Source organism: Oxyura jamaicensis, chromosome 11 (genome assembly GCF_011077185.1).
Source record: "Oxyura jamaicensis isolate SHBP4307 breed ruddy duck chromosome 11, BPBGC_Ojam_1.0, whole genome shotgun sequence".
Classification (NCBI taxonomy): Eukaryota; Metazoa; Chordata; class Aves; order Anseriformes; family Anatidae; genus Oxyura; species Oxyura jamaicensis.
Genome location: NC_048903.1, coordinates 17241634 through 17262725, shown reverse-complemented (window position 1 = coordinate 17262725; position 21092 = coordinate 17241634). Strand labels below are relative to the sequence as shown.

The 21092-nt window shown below is 36.7% G+C and overlaps 1 protein-coding gene across 4 annotated transcripts in view; it reads right to left on the bottom strand.

Annotated features, from left to right (window-relative positions):
* CDH13 (cadherin 13) overlaps positions 1–21092 on the bottom strand; it is a 475482-nt gene that overhangs the window by 41968 nt on the left and 412422 nt on the right. For all 4 annotated transcript variants that reach the window (XM_035336422.1, XM_035336423.1, XM_035336424.1 and 1 more), the window contains 2 exons: positions 19600–19782; positions 18088–18341 (listed from right to left, as the gene is read on the bottom strand). In XM_035336422.1, coding sequence (XP_035192313.1) covers positions 18088–18341; positions 19600–19782 — 437 coding nt within the window. The remainder of the gene's footprint in view (positions 1–18087; positions 18342–19599; positions 19783–21092) is intronic.

The window sequence follows — 21092 nt, the reverse complement described above, 5'->3', positions numbered from 1 at the left end:
CAAACCAAGCATAGTTAGCCATCTTTTCCCATTAAATATATGATCATACAAAATGCATGCCATTCAATTTGGGTTGAAATGCTGTTACTAAAAGTATGGCTATATGCTAAATGTGCAGTAGGCTGTAAAATATCTCCTGTAGTGCTCTCCTGCAGAGATTCAGGCACGCTCAAATTACTTTGGGTAGATTCTTTAAAATAAAAAATGTTAAAATAAAAGAAGCAAATTTAACAGAAATATGCTATTATTGATAAGAATAAATACTTCATTAACAAAAAATAAAACATAAAAATCACATTTTCTGGCAACATTGCTGAGAAAGGTATTAGGTCAGATGCATTTTTAAACTTACTGTGGATAGAGGATTTATGCAATAGCCATTTTTCAGCTTCATGGAACAGATTTATGGGCTTGCAGACTGTCTGTATTTTTGCAGGCTGAAAATGTCAACTTAGAGTACAATTTTAAAAAAATAAATTAAAATCCCCATCAATGTTGTGCCACAAGTCACTCTATGCATTTTTTGGTCACAAAATTCACATTTCTGTGTGATAAACTGGACATATTCCAGGGTGAATTCATTAGCTACGCACTAGTGCATAGCTTAGCTCTGCAGGCTGAGCTTGACGATCTCTGTAGTAACTCACTGCAGCAGCTCTTTCCCAGGTGATCCCAAAGTGTCTCTCGAATTTCTAGTTTATGTATGAACATAAGCATGCACATACTTTATTCTAACCCTATCTGAATAGCCATATACTTCTCTGGCTACAATGCCAATCTGGCACATGAAATAATGTAATAATTCCCTCCCAGGAACAGACATATCTGCGAGGATGTGGAGTGGACACGATATACACACTACTAAATACAGCACTGCTGCACACAACTGATATACATTGCTTTTTAAGGCTTAAGGTTTACACATCCATGTTTTCAGTCAGACACTTGATGTTAATATCAGCTTTCCATTGATTCAGTCTCAAGAAAAATGCCTTTCAGCTTGTTCTAAAGAAATGTGTTTTATAGAGAACCAGAGCAGGAACGCTGTGGTACTACGGGGCTGAGCACACCACTGAAGAAGCTCAGTGGTTTTTCCTAAATCTCCTCCATGCTATATGAACACAGAATATTCTCTAGAACAAGCTTCCATTTGAATCTTCTTTCAGTCACCCTTTCAGTTTATGAGTTACATACAGAAATGTATGGCAAGAAAAGGAGCCTGCCCAGTGCTTGGGAGGATGGCTTCTCTCTCCTACAGCCCTTCTTCTGGTACCTGTCTGAACCAAGTAATAGGTGACAGTAAAGTCTGCTGGAAGTGTAAAAACAATTTCTCCAAAATATTGAAGCTATTAGTTTTTTTCTGATCTTTAGGACTGAAAGTGTGTACCTTTTTAGTTACCACGTATTTAAAAAGGCAGACAAAATAAAAATGGAAACTTTAGACGCTACTTGGTCTATAGCAATATGCCAGTACACTTAGAAATACTGTAACATTCTGTTTCCAGTTTTAAAAAATAAAATTCCATTTTTTCCCATTAAAAATAATAAAAATTAACACACACAAGGATATTTTATACAAACAAAAAATCTTGACAGGAATGATACCAAACAACAAAGCAAAACAAAACCACAACAAATTGCTTACTGAAATCTTTTTTTGCAGTTAATTGGGCTGTGACATATAGTTTTATATGGGTGGGAGGGGTTTGTAATGCTGAGATATATCTGTTCGTGGAATTTTCTCTTAACTACATTCAGAGCCAAGTGCAGACCCCACAGACAGAATTAAGTAGCCTACCTCACACAGAAATGTTTTTGTCCAGTCCAAGTAAAAATGTGCAGGCAAATTGGAGCATATGGGACTTAGCATAGAAGGTCAAATGAGAGAGCTTCAGCTGCTCTTCTCTACTGCTAAAGACAGATCAATATATACCCAATATTGTCTCCTGCTACTCACTGAATCACAGGGAGCACAGTGGAAATAAAGTGTTAGAAATGTTAACTCTATTCTGCATGAGACTTAAAAGGCAATGAGATGCTTTGCTCAGATAGTGAGCAGGCTGGGGCTCTCATCTGGTAAATTTTAGCACTGGGAGTGGTTCTGTGCCCGAAAGGAGCAGTTTGTAGGTCTGCAGCCACACTACAGACAGTAATTTCTTCTGTTTTAATCTGCAAGGCACTTTTTAAATTATGCACCCCACCTCACCATCTAAACAAAAATACTCATCATTTTGGCTTTATTTTCCTTGTCACATCAGTGATTTAGCAGGTTCACTTTCATCACAATTCTCTATCTACAATGATATGATCAAAACAGAATGAAAAATCAGATGAAATTCAGTTTCTAGTCCCCTGCTACTGAGAAATATGAGATCAGAAAATGGTTGACTAATTAGTTATTTGTGTGGAAAAAAAAATATAAATAAATAAAGAAGTAAAACCCTTGGTAAACACATGAAGTAACTGTAGAGTCGTTGCAATTATAATAATAATAATAATAATACACCAAAACCTACAGCAATTAATCAAATGAAATTACTAAAACTGTAATAATGAGGTAGTTAAATAAACTGTTATGAAAAGGAAAACATTTTTGTTATTTTCATTGTACAGTCTTCCAAACATTTCTCTACACCAAGAACTAATATCCATTTTTTTTTCCTTCAGGGCAAAAAAATCCTAGAAGCTGATGTGTAACAACAACAACAACAACACAAACACATTTATGTCTTTTTTAATCAGAAGTGATTAGGGCTATGGTTAAATGAACCCAGAGGCCATAACTATCTGAATTATTCCTAAAGCTAGGGAATAATACACCATATCTGGGACTAACACACCTAGCATAATCAGGTTGTTACTGTTAGAATAATTGCCGACATGCAAATCAGTAAAAGTTTTTTCATTGCAGCAATTGTGCCTCGAAAGCTAATCAACGGGAAGAGCTGGAGGTTCTTTTATGAAGTACCTAGAGAAGGTTTTGGCAGTAAAACCCTATCAAGTTTCTGTATATGCCAGATCTTTGCAAGTATGCTTCCAGCAGAAGCAGCTTCTCCCACTGCAAATCCATTTGCTGCTTTTCTTTCAAGCTGGGGTCCCGGTAGCTCTCAAACATAGGAAAATTTTCCTAAGAGCCCAGCAGATTCACTACTAAAATGTCACTATTGAACACAGCCACGAAGTAGCACATTTCTCCAGATTTAGTGGGAGGTATTTTTTTTCTGAGGGATAGACAGAAAAGTGGTGAGAATTGGCTCACTGCTGTGAAGCATTAGTCTATCTGGATCAATACAACTCCTGTTGCATCGCAGATCTTACTGGCAGGAGCCAGGCTGTTCCCAGCAGTGGATTACTTTGACCAGCTGCCATAAAACCTCAGTTTTGCCCTGGCTAATACTTCCCAGAGTCATGAAGCGTTCCCCCCAAGAAGCAGGGCAGTGGAGCCGCCAGTCTGGGCTCCAGCACAGGTTTGTAACTGGTGCCGATGTGATGCTTGGCTGTTTGTGAGATCTCCTCTGGCCCCCATCAACAACTATTAACTCTGGGACCCATCTTGTAGGGAAGCAATGGGATTAATATTTCCACAAATTAATTTCCAAAAGGAAAGCATAGCAAATTGGTGAATATGCTGAATAATCATTTTAGCACAGTTTATGTCTTGTGCCAATCTAAGGCCTTCACAATATCAATGCCATTTCAAGCAGAGGTTAATGTATCAGGCATCCCCTGTTCATCTGTTTCTCTCATGCTTGCTTGCCTCTTTTGTTGCCCTCTTGTTCCATTTTCCTCATCAGAACTTTTTAAAGAATTACAGGCCAGTATAAATCTAGATGGGATCTAGATCCTAGAAGACTGGGCTATCCCAGAGATGGGGAATAACTCCTTGTCACTCTGAAAATAACTTAAAAGTAAGCTTAGAACACTCATGGGTCATTTGTCCTACTGCCAGAGCAGCAAGCCACACCAAGGAGAACATTTCTTGAATTGGTTCCTGCAGATTTAGCAGGATGACTTCCTCTGATACTAAATGCACACAACTGCCTTTAATTACCGCTGTTCATTCGGTAGTGAAGAATATTCACAAACAACACAAATGAAATGAACAATGTCCAAATCTGAACACTTTCAGAACATACACATATGGGATCACTGGGACCATGGCCTCTGGCTGTCCTCAAGGCATTCAGAATTATTAATAGTGTGACTTTCCTCTCTCATATCCCCTTAATATGTGTAGCCATTTTTACCTCTTCAATGCCAGAGAAAATTCTTGGAAAGTTGAAACTATGAATTTGACACAAATTAAAAAGGAAATGCTTCCTTGACTTTGTGAGGGATCCTAAATGGGAATTTGAAAGAGGAAAAAATGTGAGGTATTTTTTTATCATGCTGGCTAGTAAAAAAAAATACTTACCTCTAACAGAAGACTAAATTATTATCCTCAAACTGCTAGACAATGCTTGGAATTTTTCCTAGGGAAAAATGTGCCCAGTATTTATGACTTATAGCCTTTTTTTTTTTTTTATCCTGAAAACCTGAACAAACGGGTGCCCCCCGCGGCGCCCGGCAAGGAGGAAGAGATGTACTGTTATAGAAGTCATGAAAGTCATGAACTAGGATTTAGCCAAAACACAGCAATTCCAAATAAAGAAAAAATACTGAATCTTACAAATTGTTAACTCTGAGTTGAAAGAGACAGTAAACATTTCTGAATGAACAGATGCTTAAAAGTCAGAGGCCTTGAAAATGCAGTAGCTAATGCAGTAGCTCTGTGAAATCTATTCTGCCAGAAAAATCTGGATCATGGCCAGAAAAAGCAAATATATTAACAAGATAGACCTTTTCTAGAAAATAAGTGCCAGACTCACAAACTCAGCCTTGCAATCAGTGGACAACATTAGTTACAGTTGTAAAAGAGATGCCACGAAGAAAATGTCTGCCCAGTCAAGGTCAGCAAAGATAATGTCAAAGGCCCCAAGTAACAAAGACGATGAAGCAGAGTCTATCTTGGATCCCTCAAACAGGGGTGTGAAGTATCTGCTATGAAGAACATGTAACTACAGAAAAGGACAGACCCGGCAATTAGCATTTACAGAAAAGCTATCGCATTGATCATGGGGCAATTTTCTATGCCTAAGTAAATCTATGAAAGAAAAAATTCATTATGAAGACCGAATATTTCTAACAAAGTAAGTTGAGACCAGATTCTAATTCCATGAAATTTTTCTTCAAGGAAAAAAATAAATTAGGGATCCCTTGGCTGTATCAGGTATTGAAGCCAAAACACTTATATAAGACTATTTACTGCGATGAACCAGCACAAACATTTTCACTATTTTTTTCTTAGCTTAGCAACAAAGGACAAAGAAAAAAGAGACTAGTGTAAGAGAACAAAATTTAACACACAATAAATTGACCATGCAGTAAGTAGCAACTCAGAAAGAAAATCTGTGAAGAAGCTGATACTGCCAGAAAAGTAATCGAAATAGTTTTCTGTGCTGACAGAGCTGGGACATTCCTGAGTTGGCTGAACTTGCACAGGACTCATTTCTAAGATTCAGCTATTTCTAAGGCAAGCACTGTAATGCAGGAGATGATAGGAGAGCAGTAATGTTCTGCTGACTTATAAAAGCCTCCATGTGGCTCTGAGTATCTTGGCAGGTTGCGGCTAGGGGCCTGGCAAGAGAAACAGTCTCACTCCGGCTTGTTTGCTCTCCTGTCCCCATCGAGTACACACCACTGTACCCCCAGCTCTGCTCAAAGTGTGTAAGTAACAGCTAATAAAAAGTATGCAGCTGGTGTGGGTTCTCTCTCCAGAAGCTCATTGTGGTGAGATACGATGTAGTTTAGTTGCTAATCCTGTAAGAGTGTGTTTTCATGTATTTGACAGGCATAATCTGGAGTGGCAAAGATCCACATTGGAATCCAGACTTCCCCCAAGTAAAAGGGAAACACTGAACCTGGGAGTAGAGTTGAACCTGATCCAGGCAAAAAAGCTGGCTCGAATTTTTTTTTTTTTTTTTTTTTTTTTTCTCCCTCACATTAGAGCACTGCCTGAGCCATTATTTATAGCCTTTGCTGTATGTGGAGCTGATCCCCAGAAGTATTTCATGTTACTAGTTCACAATAACAACTGAATTAATAACTGACATCTCTTAGAGAGGATTTGTTCAACAGGGAGAGAGCTGTGCAAACCTATGGCAGGCTGCGGCATCACCCCTGGCCTCTCCTGTCATCCTCCAGAGCCCCATGCTGCTATTGCCACTGCAGGCTCCCGTCAGCCCCTTCCACCCACTGATCCCCCTGTGCACCCCACTACACAGCCCCATGCGCATGCTTTAATTTACACATCTCCCGATTTGTTTGTTTTTCTGTACCTGTGGGACAGGTGTCTGGCAGTAAAGCTTTATCAGGAAGGCTGGACTGCTTCATTAACCCACCTCCTGCCCCTGCCACAACATAGATGCCAGCTCTAAAGACCAAAATGCCACCACATCTCTCCCCTGCCCACCACCAGGGAGCTTGGCAGAAGCAGCAGCGTGCCACAGATTCAAGTTCCTGCTAGTACACAGCACTGGGAGTGGGGAATGAAAGGCTTTTCCTGGCTCAAACCCTTTATGTGAATATCCTAAATTCTGCCTCTAGAGAGAAAATATGTTGAATTCCCAGCCTAGTCAAAATCACAGAATCACTCAGGTTGGAAAAGACCTCTAAATTCATCTAGTCCAACCTTTAACCTAGTACTAAAGTCCACCACTAAACCATTCTATTACGTCCTACATCTACACGTGTCTTGAAGACCACCAGGGACAGTGACTCATCCACTTCCCTGAGCAGCCTATTCCAATGCCGCACAACCTTTTCCATAAAGAAATTTCTCCTAATATCCAATTATATTTTAGAATGAAATGGAATCAAACCTGAATGATTTTGTTCTCAGTTGACTTCCAACCCATGAGTCAGTTAAAAAATAGTTAACTCCTTATTCGCTATTTCATCTGGTAAGCATCTATTATGAAGGTTAGATTCTCTAAAGGTCAGCGCTAGAGCAGGAATTAAGGATGGGGTTATTCTACAAGAAAAGAGTTGGGCTTTTATTAACTTTATTTTAGCAGCCTACATTTTCCTGTATTTTTTCTAAAATCCTTGTGTTTATTCATCAAAAGTATTTTACACACAAACACAAAATAAATTTGTCCAAGGAGGACTTAAGGAAATTCTATTAGTTATTCACATAGATGTGAGAATCACTCTGCGTAGGCATTACTTTTGGAAAAGTATACAGAAGCACATATGCAACAACTCACGTTAAACTGAAGTCTTACTGAAAACAACATCCTTACCATTGCTCAGCATCAGATTATGTTTTCAGTTGTGTATTACAATACATGAATATGATGATGCAAATTTCATGTCAATGTCTATGTAAAAAACATATACAAGGCTGTCTGATGTTTGATTAATGGTCTGAGTTTATCTGGAATACCTGGAAATTCTCAAAGGGTTTTCTAAATCACATGAAGAGCCAATAAATTAATATCCTTGTTTCCACAGAAATAGAACTCAACCAATTCCATAAAATATCTAACTCAGGTATTATTATTGCAGCAATTAAGATGTTTTTCCTTTTAGTTCTTTAGTTTAGCTTTGTTTAAAAATAACTGTATTTGTAGTAGGAAAATAGACTGTCTTGATGCATTTGTATAGTTTTATAGGCCTGAGGAATTAATACCCACTGAGTTAAAGTACGTTCCAACCTTGTAGCATTTAATAACAAAGAAGGAAAGGGTAGGTTAGAACTTCAGTAGCATGTCTGATAATGTGAGAATGTAATATTCAAAAAAAATCCCAATCCAATAATAGGAAGAAAAAGGAATATTTATCCCTAGCTAGTAGTAACAAAAATTAAGTTTTCATTTTTCCCAGCTGATTTTGAATACACTTTGCACTTCATGGGTGCAGTTCTTACAGAAGAAAATTAATTCTCTTTCATTCTTTTTGTAATAATAGTTTCCTACTGTAATAATTAACTGCTATGTACCAATAAACTCCAATCTGAGTTTTATTTGACTGAGTACACTGAAATATACAAAAAAAAAAAAAAAAGTGCAATCGCTTTCTGTCAGAAATGTTGAAGCAATTTGTGATATCGTGTCATAACTTTTCCTTTATTTTAGGCCACTCACTTGGGTTTGCCTAACTCGCTGTCTTTAATGGCCATGACGAATGAAAAGGGAAGTGTGATTTACCTGATCTGATCTCTATGAATCAGGTTCTTAGACACTCAAGCTGTCCAAATGCACTTTAAAATCCATGGAGCCCCCTCCTACCTGTCTGGCCATCATCACTTTTCAGGATTGTGTATAAGCAAGTCTTAGTTGCTTTATTTATAATGTCATCAAGTCTAGGTTGTTACATTTATTATAGGTTGCTGGGATGATTTTTTTTTCTCTTTCTGCTTGTGCCTTCAAGGAATGCTGGAAAAATGAAATACTACTTTTCACTTGTTGAACAAAAACATTAAAAGTCAGATTCTACACAGCTATATCCCAAATGCTTGCTCTGATGCACTGCCTACTACAAGCCTACTCTACACAGCCCAGTTATTCTCTCATGTTCATCATTATAGCAGTCATGTCCCTTCCAGATGTACATTAAGCAACCTGACAAATATACAGCTTTTAAGAGATCTGCTGGACAGTGATGGAAAATTTGAAGAAATTAGAAGAAGGAGCTGCATATAAGTATTCATTTATGACACAAAAAAAAAGCTTTCATTAGAGGTTATGAGGTTAGGCACTGAAAAGACAAGAAATGGAAGAATTACAGTTGTTTGGTTAACCTTAATTTGCCACAGTGATGCCACAGTGATGCTTCTTGACAAAATTTATATCTAGGCCTTGTTTGAATGCAGTATGGTACCAACAAGGCAGACATTTTACCAACAGTCTTTCACTTTTTGGTCATAACTAGTCATAGTTAACTTTGCTTCCAGGGCCAAAAGCAACTTTTAAGTTCTCCATTTTGAAGCTACAAACCTTGAGTCCTATTAATACAAACATTTTCTTGTTTTAGCCCTGAAGCATAATCAGATAAATTCTGTGGCTGCATTTGTTTTTTATGTATAAAATGCTACCAATGACCCAGGGCTGAACCTCCAGAGAGGCCATGCCTTAGGCGGGTAGAATTCTATTGGAAATTTCTTTTTTAAAAGGAAAAGAAGGAAACATTATTCTGACAGACACATTAAAATAGGTAAATGTGTAAAAATTCTCCAGGGGTTGAAATATTCAATGAAATGTGGGTGATACATGTTAGTATCTCCAAGGCAATGCTACGCCAAGTACTACCCAATAGAGCTGCCCCAAGGGATCATATGGATAATAATTATGTAGCTACACGTAGGCAGGCATGTCTCTATAGGCATATTTACCTAGAGCATATTGGTCATAGGAAGAAGTCAGTCCTGAGCAATTCATGTTGGAATCAAGAATGGGTCTGCAGGGTTACTGCTGCTTAACAAAGTGCATAATTTCACTCTTACTCAGAAGCTATTTTACAGAAATTGGTGTCCTTATTACTAAGTTAATAGAAAAATTCCAGTTGAACTCTAGAAGACTTTTTTCCTATTACAGTAACATTGCAGAGCTCCATTTAGTAAAAATGAGTGCTTAGGCCTTCTGACAATTTCCTTACTGAACTCAGATTCCACTCTAAAAATAATCATTTGTGAGTCTGAAAGATGGGGTTCTTCATTTTTTGAAACAGCCAGACTAGGGATGTTTTGCTGTTCAGTAGTGGTTATAAACATATATCAGAAGCTCTGCGTGTTTCAGAAAGCTTCTGCTCTGAGATTAAATTCTATACCCAGATTCAGTGGGAATTTTACCACTGAATTCAGCATGTCCGTGGTTTACTCTATCTTTATTCTGGAGACTACAAATTAATGAAATGTAGCCATAATATTAGCACTTTATATCTTCACAGTATGGCAAAAAGCTCTGAAAGAATTATAGTGTTTCCTGTTTCCAATCAGGAACTGAATACCTGGCAACACCTGCTCTGGTATCATCTGAGATCTGCACCTGCTTTAAAGAGGGAAGCACTGAGCTCCACAAGAACAAGAAGAATGGCTTAATTATACACTTCTGCTTTGTGACAGGAGTCTGGCCTAGATGTGTAATTGGTCTCCTTGGCAAACTTTTGAGTGCTTGGTTTCCCAGCTTTTGCTGTGTTATAAAATAACACTGGTCACTGGGGTTACAGTCTTTACATATTACCAGTGCAAATAAAACTCTGTCAAGGCACCACTGAAAACTGTGGCAGCTACATCCAGGCACGCAGGCACAATCTAACTTGGCTGAGTTGGACTCAAGAATTCAATGACCATAAAATACTAACTGAATTCCTACCACCCCCTTCCCTGTCAACTTGCCTCCTCACACGGCATCCACGTATTTGATAGCCAACTTATTATAATCAAGATACTCTTTACTTCTTCCAGAGGCAAAATCCTGCCTTATTTGAAACCAGAAGAGAACAGCAATGACAAAGTGAGTTATTGTTAGGATCTGACTTCCACTGCAAGCATAACTTGTGACTGATATATCCTATTGTTACACTTCTCAAGAAGATCTGCAATATTGTTTAGTCAGTGACATGAGGAATGTGCCCTATAATTTCACAGTTCACAGACATTTGTTCTGAGAGCTGACATAGTGGAAATCATAATATGGCATAATATTGTTATGCAGAAAAAAGACAGAGGGTCTAATTAAACTCCCCTTAAATGTTACATTTATCCTTATTAATCAAGAATTTTAGATTCTTAAGGTAATATCAAGGGAAGTTAAAATTGGTTTCTATGGCTTATTTGATTACACGGAAACACAGGTTCTCAATTTTATCATATACAGCTTTAATATCAGCATATTAGGTATAATTTATGCCAACAGAGTAGAGCAGATAGAAAATTTTAGGAATACAATCCTCTGACAAGTCTTGTCAGGAGTGATAAAGGCTGGTTTCTGATAGATGGGTTCCCTTCAAAACTGTGAATGACTTGATTGAAAATTCCTGAGACCCTTGCATTAGCTTGTCTTTAACAGTTTAATTCATACACTTCTGCTATTTCAGGAACTAATGAAACAAAGAGAGATTAACACCCCCTACATCGTTATCACCACCACCACCTTTTTTTTTTTCCCCTCCTTCAGGAAAGGGACACTGTTCTTCAGGAGACCTGGCTCACTCAGACTGGGTGAAAATTTGATCTCTTCTGGGCCTCCATTTATGTTAGGAGAGGATAAGGAAAAATAGCTTTTACAGCTACCTGTTCACATACATTAATCTTTCCCCCAAAACCTTGGCAACAGCTGGGAAGAACAAAACAGTTCTAAGACATTAGCGTAGATAAACCAGAGAGCGTGGGAAGGTTCCCCCACCTCCCTGCAAGGCAAAGAAGGGATATCAAAACTTAGCACCAACTGGTTAGATGAGATCGTCGTTGAGCACTAAAAATAAAAATGAAGATATACAAAAGCAGAAAAGAAGAGGTCTAATATCTGCCTCAACACAAAGACAGAGAATATCGGTAAGAACAGGGGGAAAAGAAACAACTAGGGAGACTTTGAGCTGTTTACCAAGAGAAATGCTGGAAGCAACTGAGGACTCCTAGGAACTCCCTGGGGTGTTAAATGGCAGGTGTTGACAGGTTGGCTGTAAATTAAGTAAGCCAGGGAATCCCTATGAGTAACAAGAGAGCTGAATAACAGACTTCGGAAAGCAAACTATCAACACCGGTTCACTACTCTGAGGAAGAGTAGGTCCTTTAACAGTGCAACTCCAGTATTGAAGCTGACAGAGTTCAAAGTGACTTTCCTGAGTGGTCAGTGTAAGATGATGCCCATAGATCTTACAGAGCCTTGTTTCCAGATTTGGCAGTTCAGCTAAGGTCCCAGCACTAGGATTTTACTCTGTTCATTTATTCTCTTAAGTCTGATCTTGGGAATTCACACTGGTGATTCTGATTTTTACCAGTTGCTTCCACCAAGTTAATTCAGACTCTGTGATCTGTCTGAACAGTGCTGGCCAGCTACATATCAGATGAACAGGAGAAACGGGGCCTGGTTTTGCTCTTAAGCTGCTATCACCCTTCCAGAGTTGAATCAGTGTGATCATGGGTATGAGAGGAGAATAAAAGAGGGGCAGTATGCTCCAGACACAGTTTTGCTCCTTTCCCACCTTTATGCAGGCCTATTAAGTTTGCTGTATAGGGAAAGAGTGGCATGTTGACTTTGTTTATTAAACAAAAGGTGGAAGTCCATTTGGTCAAACAAGGAAAAAAAAAAAAAAAAGACAATGTATTAATATTAGGATAATTACACATATATATCACCGTGATTACCAACATTGCTAGTATTAACACATGCAAGAAACAGCCTCAGTAAAAAGACTGTTGAGATAATTATTGATGGGAGAGTACCTAAAATTATAGGTGGTAATTGTGTAGCATGAGGGAATTGGCCAAGTTCTTTCTTTTAGAAGTAATCGGATGTCTCCTTTTCTGGCTTTGCTTGCCTGCCCTCATACATGCAGTTCTCTAGAGTTACTGTTTCTGTGTCTCAAAATTTTGCAGGAAAGACAGAAGGGGAAAAAGTTTTGCTTCAAGCAGATTCCCTCTCTACCTGTCTTTCCTTCTAACTTAAAAAAAAAAAAAAAAAATCCACTGTCCAATATATGGCAACTTCAGATCCAGAGATGTGCTGCAAATTCCCAATGGCTCAGTTCAGGCAGGTCATAAATAAAACTGCAGAGCCAACTCCAGATGCTCTTGGGTGTAACTTACAGTGAAAAACTCTAGTGCTACATGCAGAGAGCATGGCTTAGCCATTCATTTATAACAACAGAACTATTCTTCTGTCTGCACAAGGAAAACAAATCTCCTGTTGTTAGGAATCAAAGACAAGTCCTTCAGACTCTAGGAGACATATTTAACAATGACTAAGTATGTTACTTCATAAGCATTCACTCTTTAGGCCTTTCTGTCTTTCATTATATATTACTTCTGCAAGTGATTGCAGTTTCCCAAACAGCAAGTTTCTTGACCTCTATCTGCAACAAAAGCACTTTTAAAAGGCGTGATGTGAAAAAAGTATGTAAAATTGATCCCTTAAAGGGTTTGGTTGTGAGGAGCATGATTTGAAGTCTCACCCTAGCTCCAATGGGGTTCAGAATCTCTGAAAAAAATCCAGCAAGAGATATGAAATAGATTTCTTGAATTTTCCTTCCTATTCTTGGCTTATGTAGTCACTCATACAAGGGCAGTGATTGGTACCAACAAGAGAAGTAACAGAAGTAAACTCCCACCCCCCCCTCCTTTTTTTTTTTTTTTTCCTAGTGAATCTTCCTTAGTTTTCTCAAGTATTTTTTGAGATTTGGAATAAACTCACTGAACTATATAGATCCCACTTCAGCATAGTCTCATCACTATTTTACAGAATTTTAGGCTTTTATTTTTTTATTTTTTTTTGACAATGTACCTTGTTCCATACTTCCAGAAACAATTTATACTATGTGGACTCAGCTGGAATCAGGTGCAGATTAAAAAAATACACACACACACAACTTGCTTACATATACTGCTTCAGATATTTTTGGCAACCTTTCATATTCCCATGAAACTTATTGTAGTTTGGGTTGCATTTCTATGTTCTCCAGCTTCAAATACTGCATTTTAATTCTACTTAATGAATTAGATATGCTTTAGAGCTATAATAAACTTTTCTTGTGAAGATATCTCTGAAGCATTGAGTCAAATTGCTTACTGAGAATAAATACTGCAATAATATATTTACATAAATAATTTAAAATCCAAGAGCACAGTAGGTAATAAAAATATATCGCCATGATAAACCATGAAACCAGAGAATAACATTGCTTTAATTAAAAATTACAAATACACTGCAGTAAACAACTTATTTACACATAGTTAAAAGTCTAACTACTGAGTATCCTGGACTTGTTGAATTCAGAAAGGAAAAAAATACTTAAACCAATCTCTCCACACAGACAAAATATTGAGGACCGTAACTGTGTTTAATTAAGATCTACTGTTAATAATGGATTTCAGAGAGTAAGACTCTTTTTTTAATTTCCCAAGGTGGAAAATGTTATTAAATTTGGCCTTTAACTTCTCATTGACATGTACACTTGAAACTTCTGATTAAAATTTCAGAGGTTGGGAAGAGGCACCCAAAATTAAACTCTTAAATCTCGCAAAAAAAATAACAATGATCCCTGATTAAGAAATCAAATTTCAGAAACTTCATTACTGTTCTATTAATAAATTGTTGGGTTATAATTAAAATGGTGCCTGCTGGATTTCTTTTTTCTTTTTTTTTTTTTTTAATTCTAAAAAAAGTTGGAAATGAGAGGAAATTAAATACTTCAAAAATAGGTTAATGAATCTAAGAAATGCGATCCAACTTCAATAAGTTTCTTTTCTTTCTGGCAGTGATCACAGAGGTAAAAATGTTGCTCACCACCCAAATGTATGTATTCAGGTAAATTCCCTTGTTCTGTCTGCTCCTTCCTTTCTACATCCGTGGTACAAAGCGCACTATACTCATTGCAGCATTTTCACAGGAAATCATAAATATAGGCATAGTTGGGAAAAGTCAGTGTTACCCTAGTTTTAAACAGGTATAATTTAGAGTAAGATTAAACCAGATGCCTACATTATTTGGCTGGCCAACATAAGCACCTGGTTCTTGTTTCCAATAGGATGTTTCTCCCTTGAGCTTCTTTTAAATGTTAACATCAGTAGGTCAGAGAAGAGCTGACACTCTGAAAGTTCACTGCTAATTGTGTGCAAAACAAATAGCTAGAGCTTGTTATGTGGTTTTGAGTCTAGCAAATACTTGGAGTCATATTTTGTTCAGTGAAATACATTTTTGCCAGCTTGTTTGAGCTTTTAAATGAAATTTCTCAGTCTGCAAAAACACACCAAGCTGAACAATAAGAAGGCAAATTGCTTCAAAAGTACAGCTGTCTTTAGGAATTTTTACAACATAAGCCACATTTTTCAAAGAGATAAGTAATTTGAATCTCATTCAAACCTGCAGTGTTCAAACTATAAATTCAATCTACATATGGACAGTGGCACGAAAGGTTTCAATACACTGTTCATGGTTCTTGAAATGCATTTATAATGTTATATCTAGCAGAGTAATTAAATTTCCTGATTACTAATAGCCATCAGCCCCTTCTAACAAGTTTTATATAGAAAACTAACCAAAAACATAAGGCTGCAATTAGACTTGTTATAGGCTGGAAATAAAAAAGTAAAATTAGTAATACTCTTGTTATTTTGTTTGTATCTGTTCTGCACATTCTGAACAGACACATACTTTGTTGGGGGTGATGGACATTGTTCACACAGCACACTGAATAAAAATCTGATATTCATTGACTCTTGCAGACACACAACATTGCTTTCTCATTGTCACTGATATTTAGTGTAATGTCTTTAAAAATTCTGTATTGCGTCTGCATGGCCTTTATTTTACCAGTATAATCAGAGTAAAGACTCTGATGATATAATTATTACAGAATAGTCTGAGAATTATGTAATTTGGCATGCAACCTGCATAAAAGCTCTGGACCTAGGCCCAAACTCTAAACAAATGCCTGTAGAAACTTAAGACAAAAACATTTCTGCCAGACCCAAACTAGTGAGTAGCTTTGGCCTTTATACATGCAATTTCACATGACCCAAATTGCAGATGCTGCTCCCATATACTGCAGACTTCCTTTTTCACTGCTGGTAGCTTTGTTTCAGTAATATTAGTCAGTGCTAAAAATATCTTCTAAGAATGCTTTTTTATGCTTTTTCTGTTTTATCAGAAGGACATAAAGGTAGGGAAACTAGCCTTGCATTCCACTTTTTCCCAGATTTCCATTATATTTGCACTATTTTCTTCTAACTTATACAAGCATTTCCTTTTAAATAGTTTCCATAAATAATCATTCTTCATTCCCAACCCAAACTAGCTTATTTCTGTTCTTTCATATGCAGAATACAAAAGAAAATCTTGCTTTTGGTTAAAAAACTTCCAAATTCTAGCTGCACAGATATGAACACACTTCTGAGAAACTTTTTTGTAGTTTATGAGCCAGTAATGGTCAAGATTTTAGAGCTCCTTTGCAACCAATTGTGAGATGTGGTGGACTGCAAAAAGTGTTTGTTATGCAGCTGGTTACACACAACACACAAAGCTAACAGAGTTTTCATTGTCTTACTAGTATTTCCTAAAATTTCAGTGGCAATTCAGATAGGATAAATTCAGCAAAATTAGTTGGTCAAGGAGAGAAATTCAGATAATAGGTTCCAGATTGTTCATTTTGATAACCAAATCCAAATATTTTATTGACTTTTTTTCTTTTAGCATTGCAAAATCAACTGTTAGAATAACTAATATGACTCTACTTATCTGCCATGGAAATATGTAAACTTATGGAGAACTTCAATAATTGTTTCTTAAACTGAGTCCCAATCCCAAAGGGCATAAATATCTTTTCACTACACAAACCATGTTCTGAATAGTGCTGCTGAAGGTCATATTGCTGTATGCAATAGAAATCCTGTAGTTTTACCATCCGTCAACACAAATCTGCGTGACAACAGTGAAAGAAATAAATCCTTAGAGCAAAAGCTAAAATTAAGAATATCAATGCATTCTGTAAACAAATAAATTTAGAAAACGAGGGAAATGACATCTGCTAAAAATCATCCTTAAGATAAACTGATCTTTGAATGGCAAAACTCAAAGTTGCTTTTGATAGAAAGAACTGAAATATTCACACTCCATTAACTAGGTATTTTTGAGGTGATGCAGAGAATTGAAGCTTCTAATTATCTGCCTTGCCTTTTTCCTCTCTTATTGCAGATGACAACGCTCACCTGATAAAATTCACCTGCTCATTATTTGAATCCAAGATTGTCAGTGCAGTCTTTTACAATGGCATGCTTACCAACATTTATTACTGACAAAGAACACATTCAAGATCTTTTTGTAAATCAACATTCCTTTTGTAAAACAGTACCTATGCCAGACCTTCTTAAGGAAATGCAAAATCAATGCTAAATAATCGTGTAATAGTAAAGAAATCTACCTCCACAGTATAGACTGATATTACGCATTGTTTAGGTAAAACTTTGAAGACATTCTCACTAAGATATTTATGCCTTTATAGATATACTCTGTTATCTAGGGGAAATTAGACTCCTGAATGAAAAACAAAAATTACAGTTGTAGACTTTAGCTTTAGTGCCTTATCTGCAGTCCTCGAATGCTAACAAAAGCAGTCTGTAAAGCCAAGTTAGTATTAGAGAAAAACCTGTTGATCTTTCATAAAAAAAATTAAAAACAAATCTGAAAACAAAAGACCAGTCAAGGTGGATCAATTTATAAGACAATGGCATCACTTAATACCCAGCTTTGCTCCTTGTGGCATGGTGCCTGTATAGATTACATTATCATAGTACAGAAATCAGCATTTACTTGCATTGATCTGGGCAAGAACAAGTCCTAGCTTACTGTAGCTTCAGTGTTTCAATGAGAAATATTGTCCCTTAGCCCTTGAACATGGATGTACAATCATTATTTCATTAAGGAACATTATAAATGATCATTAACCAATTTAATCAATATGTAAAATAGATTTGTTCTATCCACATTTTCAATTTTACATGTTTTCTCTGGCTCTCATGAAGGAAAAGGTATAAACAAGCAGGTTAAAAGTTATTTTGAAACACTATGCAAAGGTATATATCTATTACTTGTGGCACTCGATTATTCCACTGCACTCTCATAGCCTGGAAAACTATTGTCCCCTGTCTAATGCAGTTCTTTGTCTCCGTCATACTGAATCTCTTCATTGCAGGAAAAAAAGAGGCCACTTCTTCCACTTTTTATTATCTAGAGCCCAAATGACTTTAATTTAACTCTGTACTGGCAGACAAATTATTGGGCACAAAAGACACTCAGATTCTAGGGGATGAAAATTAGAGGGTACTGCACTCACCTGATAGTCTGATGTTGCAAAGTATCTGGATCAGTGGCATTTACTGTTAACACGACGCTGCCAATAGGGATGTTTTCTTGTTTTGTCACTGTCATTGGGTTCGGGTGGAAAACAGGGCCTTCATTCACATCCTTAACAGTGATCTGAACGGTTGCTGTGGAACTGGGGCCATAGGCTATGTCTGGAACCAGTGGGTCTTCATTTTCTACTTTGATCAGCAACGTGTGGAATGCTGAAATCTCGTAGTCTAAAGGCTGTAAAATATTATAAATCAGATTAGAAAGAGCAAAGAGAGTGCTTAACACATTTCTTCATTCAACTTCCCACTCAAAGCTTGTGGGAGACAAAATTAGCCAGAAAGGGACAACAGCATTTATTGCATCTGATGCTTGGCCAGAGCTTAGCAATAGACGTGACAGTAGTTATAAAGTGCATTGAAGATACTTCCTACCTTTCTTATTTATATACCATTCATTTATATTATCATTCATCTGAAGAAAAAGGGAAATATAATGTGAAAACCAGAAAGTTCACCATGCTTTGAGATTAACAGACGTATCATGGTATCCTAGAATTTTTCATAATTCCTCTACTTCATCACACTGAAGAATTCATACTGTTATACTATTCAGCTGTTATTTTTAAACATCTTCATTTGAGCTTTATTATTGGCAAGCTGACCAGTTGCACTTAATGAAAGACTGACATGTCTCTATATTCAAGAGCATATATTTTTCTGTCATAGCTCAAACATACAGTTCTTACATATACACACTTATTTATGATGTTACATGCATTTTTCAAACAGAGCAGAGTTATACTTAATAGCTATATATGATAAATAACATAAGGCTCTTTTCTCAACTCCTACATTGAAACCAAACCCCCTGCCATGGAAAAATATTCCATTACTCTTTAGAATTGAAAATGCATTTTCTGAGATATTCTCAAACAGAGAAAATTCTGGTACAGGCAGCAACCAGGACTTATTTATTTATTTATTTATTTTAATACAGGATTATCTTTGATTATCTTCATACAAAGACAGGTAATGTTCTGGTAATGTTCTTTTTTTTTTTTTTTTTTTTTTTTTTTCATGATACTTTAGAAATGTGGAACCAAAGACAGCACTCTAGTTCAGTTTGAAGCCATGTTCCTTACTTCCCTGGTATTTGTTCTCTGAGAACAAAATGTGGCATTCAATTCTAATTGTGCTCTCAGTCACAAACAAAACAGCACTGTAAAGTCTCACTATTAATTAATTGTGATGGTTCCAACAAAACTAGCTGTTACTTACGCACAAGGGCAGTGTAGTTAGCATCATGCAGGTTGTTATCACTAAAGAAGCAAAGTTATTGTAACAGAAAGGGAGTTAGTGGCTTAAGGAAACAAGAGCTGGTAGCCAAGAACGTATTTTTGAGTAACTTATCCTTGCTGTGCCTTCTGCAATGTGGTAAATTCAGGGGAATTAACTTACAGTGATAATGCAGTACAATAGCAAATTATCCTTACTTTGACAACAGAGAGCATTCCCTCATTTGTCTCAGGATTGGTATGGATTTCAAAACTCTGCCCTGGATTTCCATTAATAATGGTGTAGACAGCTCTCCACGCTCCAGTTGCTGGGTCATCTCGATCGCCAACAGTTAAGTTTACTATTACACCTGTGACTCCTTCTTTTACTGTGGCCTGAAACTAGAAAAAAAAATGTAGAGGAAATTGTTAGTATTTTCAATTAACAACCATGCAGATGAGATATACAAGCCAGCATTAATTATTTATCACAACAGGAGACAGATGTAATCCTTGAGTAAAACTGAATGTTATTGGCTTTAAATAATACATTATCACTCATGAAATATAAGGTATTACACGTTACTTCTCTACAGTCAATGAAAAGCAGATAAATAGTAATGTGATAGTAATCAAGCTTTGGAAGATTCTGACCACAGAAAGACAGTTCATTTCATATTACTGGAAAAGTGAACCCTGAAAATATTTACAGGGTTGCATAGATGCATGTGCTGTCAGAAAGGGAACAACACTCAAAGCTATACACTAGGAAGCTATCTAATACAGCCCATTCTTGTCCCCTAATGTAATTATTTACAAATAATCCAGTCTTGCATTTCAGACGATTATTTTTATAAAGTTCCACATCCTTATTAATTGTTCATTATACTGTTATCAATACGTAAAACGGTTTTCACAAAAAGTGTCCCCATGCTATTTTGGGCAGGCAGGCGGGCTTGCTCTAAAACACTAAAAAAACTGAACATGCTATCACCTTGTTTGTATAACTTTATGTCAGTATTACTTTCTCTTTTAGTGGAAGAATTTTTTATGACCTTGTGAAGTTTGTTGCATTGCTGTCTTACTCAGCTGGCCAAACCCTATATGAGAAAATTCTAATTTACTGTCCAGCCAAACAGTGTATAACATCAATTTTATTTATGTAGCAAAAGCATTAAGCAAACCATTCAAAAAGCTTGTAAGGGTCAGACTTAATAACACTCCTCACCCTTCAAATACTTGCAGTTGACATGCTAAAAGGATTGTATGTAAGAGTGATAAGATAATACCTGCTTTAGAGCTGGATAAACCAGAATGATAACATACCTAATCCTCAGAAGAGCTGAACATCAGCAGTACCATGCTGGGTTATTAGGAAATCTTAGCATTTCTGGAGATTAAGCCTTCAAAAGTCCAGAATTATGAACCTTAATGACATGAATAGGTTTTCATATACCTCTACTACTGAAAAGCTACATTGTCAGTGGCAATGCTTGACATATCACTTGAGAGCAAAAATCACTCCAGTGACTTCAAGACCTGAATAGGCAGATGTTCTTGTTCTGTCTTAAGACCACATCGTCATAACACTACAAAAGATTTTGTGAGAATGTGAGAAAATGGTATGTTACTAATATAGAGATTTCAAAATCTGGGCATACAGTAGGTAAAATGTATTTCCTGATATTAAATTATTGAGGAGACAACTACAT